Source organism: Mesoplodon densirostris, chromosome 8 (genome assembly GCF_025265405.1).
Source record: "Mesoplodon densirostris isolate mMesDen1 chromosome 8, mMesDen1 primary haplotype, whole genome shotgun sequence".
In the NCBI taxonomy this organism is placed as follows: domain Eukaryota; kingdom Metazoa; phylum Chordata; class Mammalia; order Artiodactyla; family Ziphiidae; genus Mesoplodon; species Mesoplodon densirostris.
This window is the reverse complement of record NC_082668.1, coordinates 3,532,889-3,542,425: the sequence shown is the minus strand read 5'-3', so window position 1 is coordinate 3,542,425 and position 9,537 is coordinate 3,532,889. Positions and strand designations below refer to the sequence as shown.

The 9,537-nt window shown below is 53.3% G+C and overlaps 1 protein-coding gene across 4 annotated transcripts in view; it reads left to right on the top strand.

Moving 5' to 3' along the window:
- The first annotated feature begins 1,387 nt into the window (after nt 1–1,387).
- MLPH (melanophilin) overlaps nt 1,388–9,537 on the top strand; it is a 42,440-nt gene continuing 34,290 nt past the window's right edge. For 2 of the 4 annotated variants that reach the window (XM_060106278.1, XM_060106279.1), the window contains exons 1-2: nt 1,392–1,543; nt 8,348–8,481. In XM_060106278.1, the coding sequence (XP_059962261.1) occupies nt 8,372–8,481 (110 nt within the window). In that variant the 5' untranslated portion in view covers nt 1,392–1,543; nt 8,348–8,371. Of the gene's footprint in view, nt 1,544–8,347; nt 8,482–9,537 lie in introns of all 4 variants that reach the window. The other 2 variants (XM_060106277.1, XM_060106276.1) reach the window with 2 other exon arrangements.

Genomic DNA, 9,537 nt, shown 5'->3' with positions numbered 1-9,537 from the left:
AAAAACGGTCCTGATACCGACTTTTAAGGGATCTGTTAATTTTATAAGCAACAGTAAAGTATATGGTAAGGAAATGAAAAACATGAGAACCGGCTCACAGGGTTTCTGGAAACTCTGGGTTAAGTATAAGTGTCTGTCACCTTACTTCCCAGGTTCGCACACACAGTTGATGGCGCTTGGCCAGAGCGCCTATGTAGCCCAGAGGAGAGAAATACCCACATGCACTTACAGTGCTTCAGCGGTCCCAGCAGACAACCAGAGCTGTAACCAGAGCAGAATTGTGTGGCTTTTGAAAGTGCCTTATAAATTATCCAATGTGACATCACAATGATCCTATAAGGTTTAGTTTCCTCCTCTGTAAAACGGAGATATCACTATTTGTTCACCTAACAGCACTTATCATTTATGTATTTATTTATATTCCTATCCCCATTTCGCAGATATGGAAAGTTTCGAAAGTAGTTCCTGGGGGAAAGAATGTAGTTTTGTTTGATCTTTTTTTTATCAGTAGTAAGTGAGAAGGATGAGGGGGGAGTGCTTTGATGCGCCCAACTGCGGAAGGGAAAGGGAAGATGGTGACGCCCTTTAATGTCCAGGGGATTTGGGAAGGACAAGCAGGCGGCACGGTGGCTGGAGCTGGTGGTGGTGCGCCGAACGCTCCGGGTTTGAGGCGCCCCTGAGCGCGAGTCCGGGCGCGGAAAGTGAGACGGCGGCGCGGGAGCTCGGAGGGCGTTACGCAGGGCACCCTCGCCCCTGCCCCCGCCCCGTCTGTGCGCGGATGCTGACCCCGCCGCGAGCCGCGGCTGTGACTTGCGGGACTTGTTTTGGCGCGCAAGGTCTCGGTGCCCTCCCCGTGGCGGGGCTACTGGCGTTTGAGCTTCCGGGTGCAGCCGCGTCCAGGCAGGAGGGGAGACGTGGAGGGGCGCGCGTCTGCAGGAAACACGGGGTCCAGAGTCCCACTTAAGAGTAAGGCGTTCCCACGAGTTAGTCTGTGGCCTTGGGGAAGCCTCTTTCCTGGGCCTCAGTTTCCCCATCTGTAAAACCGGAGTAAATCGCGCAGAGTTGGGATGGGAGCTAAACGAGGTACCGCGCGCTCCGAGGGCGAAAAAGGCCGGCGGCTCCCTTCGCGCCGAGGGCAGGACGGCGGCGGCCGCATCACCGGGCAGTCTCCAGACTCGCCAGGTGTGGGCTCAGCCCTACCCTCCCTGCCTTCCTCCCCGAAGTAGGCTGGGGGCGAGGAGCGATGGGCTCTGCCCGGCACTGGCGCCCCGGGTGTCCGCCCCGCGCCCCGCCGGCACCCGGAGGTGCCCGGCGCTCCCGGAGCTGGGCGGGGCGCGGCGCGGCGCGGTCCTCGTGACCCGGCGGATGCCTCCGGGACCTCGCCCCTCCCTCCGCTGTGCGCCCTGCCTGGCCCGTATCTGCCCTCCTGGCCTCAACGCACCGCGACCCGACGCCCGGCCCGTCGCCTTGCTCTCCGTAGCAGGACCGCAGAGAGTAACCCCGGGGTCCGGGCCAGGGCCGACACGCCCCCGTAAAGGAGTCGGTGAGTTCGGGGAGAAGGGGGAACGGCGGGGTCCGATGGCGCCCGGGATGGAGGCCCCAGGTTCAGGGCGGGTCCGCAGTGCTGGGTGCAGCCCCGCCGCTGTGAAAACACCCCCAGCGGGCCCCAGGCCTCGGTCCCGGCTGATGAGGAGGACGCGTCCAACCCACCGAACCCCAAACCCAGGCTTCACCCAGATAGCTTGATCAGACTGGTCTGGATCCTCAGGGAGCAAAACAGTGGTTTTAATCAAAAGCCCTGTTGCGGATGTACACGCAGACGGGGCTGAGGCTGCAAGCCTCGGTGGAGCCTCACTCTGGCTGGTCGCCCAGGGGCCTGAGGCTGCTTGGGGAGAGACCCTTCCTGCCCGGAGAGAGAGCCCGGGTGGTGTCAGAGCATATGGGAGGAGGCGACCTGGACTTTGGGGCCTCTGAAAGCCCCAGTTTTATTGGAATTATGTTTTGTTTGCTGACACGCCCCTCGACGGCCCACCACCTTGCTATCGGGATGGGGGAAGGGTCTGTAGAGGAAGAGAGTCACACAGCGGGCCCTGGCCCCAGGTCCCTGCCTGAGCCAGACCTCTTTACAAATCCCCTGCAGTTTCCCAGTGTGTCCTACTCACCTTAACCAAACGTTGAAAACCCCATTTCATTTTCAGTTGGGTTGGGGTCTTTGCATTTTTATGTTTGTTTTTTAAAATTTTAGTTACACATTTCTTTCTGAGAGGTTGGAATCATAAAGGGGGGAGGTGAGGCCCCCACTAGCCCACCAGGTGCAAACGTGGCACTGTGCTTGGCCATGAAGCCCCAAGGAGAAGGCCAGGGCTTGCAGGCCATGGCAGCAAAGCAGTGACATTGGCACCTGGGTTCAGCCCGTTCACCTCTGTCCTCCTATGTCCAGCCCTGCGCTGGATTGTCAGCCAGTCCGCTGACTTCAGTAAGACACAGCTCTCTTGGGCAAGAGCCCCATGCCTGAATCTCCAGGGCCTCATGCCTTAGATCCAAGCACCAATCATAGGTCCCTGTGCTCCACCACATCCAAAATCTGGGTGCAGTGGTAGGTGCCCCGCAGGATTCACTGAAGACAATTCCAGGCACATAGACTAGCAGTCGGTGGGTCTTATTGATTAAGGCATTAGTGACTGAAAAATTAAAGCCAGCTGAGTGGAAGGCTTGGGGGTGGTGAAGAGGATCCAGAGCCTTGTAGGCTACACAGAAGGGAGACTTTAGTGCCCTCGGATGACAGTGTGGTGACTTCTCGTGGCTGCCCCCAGTTCACGCCATTGGGTCAGCCTTCCAGGGCTGTCTCGTTCTTTTCAGAAGCAATCTCTGGAGGAAGAGCCCGCTCCCCTCTACCCACCTTGTAACCTGTCCCTTTAATCCTGATATCCTGGCATCACCCAGGGCTGGAGAGAGACATAGAGGTCATGGTACAGATGGAAAAACTGAGACCCAGAGAGGAAGGGGACTTGTCCCAAGTCGCAGGGCTGGTTGGTGCCCGAACTGGGATAGGAACCCAATTCCTGGAGCTCAGCTGCATCCTCGACCCTCAGCGTCACCTTGGGACCCATCCTTGCTGTGGAGACTAGAGCTGAGGCTTTAGCTGGAAGTGCAAAACTATGTCCGTGCGTAAACAAGGTTTCCAGCAGCTTCCCAGGGAGCTGGGAGAAAGGAGAGAATGAGCAGGTGGGAGGCAAGCTGCAGGGCCCTTGCTGCTGGAGTGATTTCAGAGCACCTGCAGGGGGCGGGGGGAAGGTGCTCACTTTGCAGCTGACGAGGGTTGGGGGTTTGGTTGCTGCCAATGGGCAGCAGGCCGTGCCTGCGGAAGTGACCACACAGGCCAGCTTTGGGAAGCAGCCACAAAGGGTTAACACAGAGGCCACCACAGCTGGCACCTGGCCTTCCCTCAGGAATGTGCCCGCATCTTTATCAGCAAGAGTCCGCCCACCTGATTCTGAGTCAGAGAGCATTCCTGCTGTTGTTTGTTGGGCATTGAAGAGGAACTTGGATTTGCTGCAAAGTTTATCTGCTCAGGCGGTGGTGACTCCTCATAATTGCCATCGCTTCCCGGCTCAGGGGGCCACCAGCCCAAGCTTTGTATAGGAGGGATCCCTGCCCAGATCTCCCTTTAATGTGGCCAAAATGTGAACTCAAATCTTTAACAGATAAAGATGACCCACCATTGAAATGCAGCGGTCTGGGTTCAGGATGTCCACTTGGTAAAACCTGTTCTGTCTCTTTCCAACTCACTAACCTCAGTGTCACACTGTCTTTTCTCCGTTATAGCTTTTAAGCGATGGGGGAGGGCTAACAGTCTCAAAGATTAAAAATGTGGTTAAATCTTAGCCGTGGACCAGGCGCAAATTGAAAGTGTTTTGTTCAGGAAGCTCATGACTAGGCGTTATCTGCACCGAAGTGGAGCCAGGAGCATGTGGAGCCTGGTGAGGTCTGCCCCCCGCCAGCACGCACGCCCTGGGAGGTTCCCCCAGGCTAGGGCAGGGCAGAGTCGGGCCCCCGCTGTGGGTCCAGCATGTCCTCTGCTGCCATGTTCCCCCTCGACTGTTACGGTTGGAGGCATACCGGGTGGAGATCAGGGTCTTGGTGAGCAAGCAAAGTGGGGAGTGAGGAGAGAGATGATTGTGGCTGAAAGGCTGTCCCCTCCGTGAATCCACGTGGATCTCTCAGCGTGGCCGTACCTGGAAGAGGAGCTGCCCTTGCACCATACCCCAGGTTCCCCCATCAGCCTGATGCAAGCCAGAAGGGGTGCTAGCAACACACTCCTCGATTGCCAGTGACTTTTGGTTTATGCGTTTTGAATACTGAAATCAAACATACTCTCCATTCGACTTCAGATTATTTTCTAAAGATAGTTTTTTAAAAGCTTTAAACCATCACCCCACCATCCATCATCACCACCACCAACAACAACAATGAAAAAAATAAATTAATAAAAATAATAAAAAGCTGGGACTTCCCTGGCAGTCCTGTGGTTAAGACTTCACCTTCCAGTGCAGGGGGTGCGGGTTCAATCCCTGGTTGGGGAACTGAGATCCCACATGCCTCGGGGCCAAAAAAACAGAACATAAAAGAGAAGCAATGTTGTAACAAATTCAATAAAGACTTTAAAAATGATCCACATCAAAAAATCTTTAAATAAATAAATAGCTTTAAGCTTCTGCACATCATTAATTCACTACATGGGAAGATTTGGTCACAGTAGATAAAGACCCATGTCGTGGACCACCCGTGTCGTGGACCCATGTCGGGAGCCAGGCTCCTGACCCCAGGCTGTCCTGAGAACATGCTTCTCTCGGAAGCATCACGTCCCTTACTGCATGGCACAGCATCTTACATATGGGATGCGTCTGAAATTTGGAATCACCCTCCCTCCCCTCCTCTCCCTGCACCTCCTGCTCACCCAGAAGTTGGGCCAGAGCTAAAAATAGGCACCACAGGGCTTCCCTGGTGGCGCAGTGGTTGAGAGTCCACCTACCGATGCAGGGGACACGGGTTCGTGCCCTGGTCTGGGAAGATCCCACATGCCACGGAGCGGCTAGGCCCGTGAGCCATGGCTGCTGAGCCTGCGGGTCCAGAGCCTGTGCTCCGCAACGGGAGAGCCCGCAACAGTGAGAGGCCCGCGTACCGCAAAAAAAAAAAAAAAAAAAGGCACCACATATATACCCTGAGAAAACCATAATTCAAAAAGAGTCACGTACCACAATGTTCATTGCAGCTGTTTACAATAGCCAGGACATGAAAGCAACCTAAGTGTCCATCGACAGATGAATGGATAAAGAAAATGTGGCACATATATACAATGGAATATTACTCAGCCATTAAAAGAAACGAAACTGAGTTATTTGTAGTGAGGTGGATGGACCTAGAATCTGTCATACAGAGTGAAGTAAGTCAGAAAGAGAAAAACAAATACCGTATGCTAACACATGTATATGGAATCTAAAAAAAAAAAAGGTTCTGAAGAATCTAGGGGCAGGACAGGAATAAAGAGGCAGATGTAGGGAATGGACTTGAGGACACGGGGAGGGGAAAGGGTAAGCTGGGAAGAAGTGAGAGAGTGGCATGGACATATATACACTACCAAATGTAAAATAGCTAGTGGGAAGCAGCCGCATAGCCCAGGGAGATCAGCTCGGTGCTTTGTGACCACCTAGAGGGGTGGGATAGGCAGGGTGGGAGGGAGACGCAAGAGGGAGGAGATATGGGGATGTATGTATATGTATAGCTGATTCACTTTGTTATACAGCAGAAACACACCATTGTAAAGCAATTATACTGCAATAAAGATGTTAAATAGATAAATAAATAAATAAAATAAAATTAGGCACCAGAGTAAAATTTTTCAGATAATGTCTAATCCAAAAAGTACCAACAGTCTGCTCTTGGTTTAGCTATGTGGGATGTTTGTTTTTCAAAGTCTGTATTGCATCATTCCTTGCTTCATTAAACAGAGCATCATGAACACATATCACTTTCCTCAACAATTCAGGCTCATCCCTGGAACCTCCGAAATGGCGCTAAACCATGGTGCCATGGTCCTCTTGAAGCGTGGGAGGCTGTCTGCTTCCCTCTGCTGGGCTCCCCTGTTCACATCTCAGTAGGTTGCTGCCCGGCATCCCTCCAGGCAGCAGGCAGCCAGGCCGGGCCTCTTCCCCACCCGACCCCGGCAGGCACCCGCCTCGCCAGAGGTGCCCGGACCCTCCCTGGTCCAGTGCGCAGCCGTTCCCAGGCCTCAATGGCCTTTGCTATCTGAGCTGGGAAACCAAGTACCATCCTTATTAGAAAGACACATCAAACAAAAGGAACAGACTTGAGAGGGGGCTGGGGTGGGGGGATCCCGTGGGTGTGAAGCCTCCGGGTGGCAGTTCTAACTCCTAGTGACCTTTCCATCCATCCCTTATCAGTCACTGACGTGCTCTAAGACGGTTAAGCTTACGTGACAAGAAAGATACACTTGTTTCCTTTTGTTTTGCTTTTCTCCCTCACACCTCACAATTTTAGTTTCTTGAAATAAGGCCTGGAATTGTGGCTTTTCCTTTAGGAGAGGAGAGAGAATGATAACTACTCAGCTGATGGTCACGGCTTTCATCTGCTCTGGGAAGAGAATTTCAATGAATGGGCTTCTTGTGATAGAATTTTTTTCAACGATGGTGAAAAACAAAAATGAGTAAACCCCAGTCATCCATCCAAACTTTTTTTTTTTTTGCAGCACGTGGGCCTCTCACTGTTGTGGCCTCTCCCGTTGCGGAGCACAGGCTCCAGATGTGCAGGCTCAGCGGCCATGGCTCACGGGCCCAGCCGCTCCGCGATATGTGGGATCTTCCCGGACTGGGGCACGAACCCGTGTCCCCTGCATCGGCAGGCAGACTCTCAACCACTGTACCACCAGGGAAGCCCCATCAAATGACTTTTTGTTCAGTTTTTTTAAAAACAGAAACTGTATCCTCTAGAGGAGCATCAGGAATCAGTCTTGGTTTAATGTTTTCATGTCCAAAATCTAAAGTCACCTGTAATGAAAATAGTTTGAATGATTCTGGCACGTCAGGGCAGCCTCTTGATGCATCGTTCACAGTCAGCACAGTGCTTGAGGATGGAAATACTGAGGGGTCGGTGCAAAAAATTTAAGAAACTATTTTTCACCGATTTTAAGGCACAAGCCAGGAAACCGTTTAGTTGACAGCCATGGGATCTCTGTGGACATTTCCATTTTAGCTGGTATCGAGTGTTGCTCAGAAAATGTCACTTTTCATAATTAACTCTTAATTAACTCATAATTAACTCTTGTACAGCAAGAGTTAACTTAAATAACTCATAATTAACTCTTGTACAGCAAAGCAGTTTTCTAACACAGAGCAAGTTGTGTTCGCGTTTCTGCAGAGAGTACTTTCGGCTGGTCGGCACTGGTGAAAGGGAGATGTTCCCCAGAATTCAGAAGCAAAATTGGGTCTCCCGATTGGTGTTAAGGTTTCCCAGTGAGAGCAGACAGATTGGATTCCTTCTCTGATGTTCCTAAAAAGCAGATTTCAGTCTTCAGTGAAGACTGGCTGAAGTCGCACAGAGGTTCTTGAACTCTCGGTTGCCCACAGGGAACCTGTCACCCCAACAGAATCTTCCCCCACAGCAGAGCTGGACTGGGTGTAGTGGCCACAGTCTCTGGCCAAGGGGCCCCTGTATGGCCTGATGAAGACCAGAGAGGTGGGAGCACAGAAAAGCACCCCCGTGTGCCAGGGAGAAGTCGCCGTCATCGCGATATGTGATGTCACCAGCTGTTAGGAGGTGTGAAGAAATACTCAAGGGACAGGCGTGATGGGGGAGGGAGAGACAGGTGGAGGTGTCATCAGAAGGTCTTGTTAGGATGCGGATTCTGAGTCAGGAGGGCTGGGCGGGGCCTGGGAGTCTGAGTGTCTCACAGGCTCCGGGAGATGCTGCTGGTCCGCAGAGCACACTCTGTGTAGCAAGCGAGGCGGTAAAGCTCTCCTTCTCTTGGTTTTTGACATTTGGGTTTTCCTTCCTCTGTCCTCTTGGCATTGATTGGGGTCTTCAGTGTCCTCGAAAAGGGCATAACGTCATCTGAAGTCTGACTCCTGGGGTATGGGGATTGTACGCACGGGTTCATTTATTTCGACTGCATACGTTTCCAGACACCCATTTGCCTGTTTTCTAACACCATGTAACCCAGGTTCCAACTGCTGGGAAATCAGCACTTTCCGTGTTGCCTCTTCTTTGTGAATTGGCCGGCATCTGCACATGGGCTTCCTGGGCTGAACGCTCTGGTCCTGTGTTATTCCAGGTGTGACCCTGACGAGAAGCAGAGATGGGGAAAAAACTGGATCTTTCCACGCTCACGGATGAAGAGGCCAAGCATGTCTGGGAAGTGGTTCAGCGGGACTTTGACCTTCGAAGGAAAGAAGAGGAGAGACTAGAGTGAGTGTGTGTGGCTGGGCCCCCGCAGTGCAGCCCCGGCGGCCTCCGGAGGGGCCGTCGCCTGGCGGCCATCCGAGTGGACAGACAGCAGGAGCTCGGGTACAGGACACTGGCCGGAAGCCGGGCACTGGGAAACATTCTGCTTTCTGGCCTTAAGAAACTTTAATTAAGTTTCTTCCTAATTAAAACAAGGAGATCTGACTTTCCTCCTGAGAGCCAGATATTCCCTGAATAGTTTTAATTCAACTTGATCCAGCCCCAGGGTGACATTCTCTCCTAAGTGGGGTGATGCTTAGGGCACGGCATTGCACGAATAAAAGAGCTAAAGGTGATGAATAGGGAAAGCCTTGATGCTGGCCTGAAACACCCAGAAGCTGGGAGCAAGGGCGTTTAGGACAAAGGCTGACTCCTGCCTCTTTCCAGCAGTGTTGGGGGCACCTCGTCCTCAGCATGGAGGCCCCAGCGCCATTTTGCATGTCTCTCCCTGTGGGCTGAGCTAAAACCCACCCGGCGTTACTTACTGCCCCTCAGCCTTTGCATATTCCTCCACCAGACCTCCAAGGCTTAGCTGTCCCCTGGGGTCCCTGTTGTCTTGGTGACTTTTGTAGGTTAGTAGGCCTATTGCAAAGGAGACATTGTATAAAGACTCAAGGTGGGTAGGTAGCCAAGGAAATGCCTGAAAGGCCCCTGGTGGGGGAGCACTGAGAGGAGGTCGGAGCCGTGATGGGGGACAGGCCGTCAGGGGGCTGAGGACCCGGGCAGGACTTGGGCCTTTCCCCACGTGGCTGCGGGCCTTCGGGCGGGGGAGTAACAAGACCCGGCTTCTGCTCTGCAGGCCGTGGGCTACGGAGAAGCGGTCAGATGAGCTTTGAAGGGGGCACCTGCAAGTTTGCCCACGGGTTGGATGTGGGGTGTGGAGTATGGGAGGCGTCAAGGTCAGGGTCACTCCAGAGCCATGGCCTGAGTAACTGGGGCATGGAGGTGTCGTCACCTCACCTGGGGGACACAAGGGTGGAGCAGGTGTGGAGGAGACCAGGACCCAGGTCAGACCTGGGT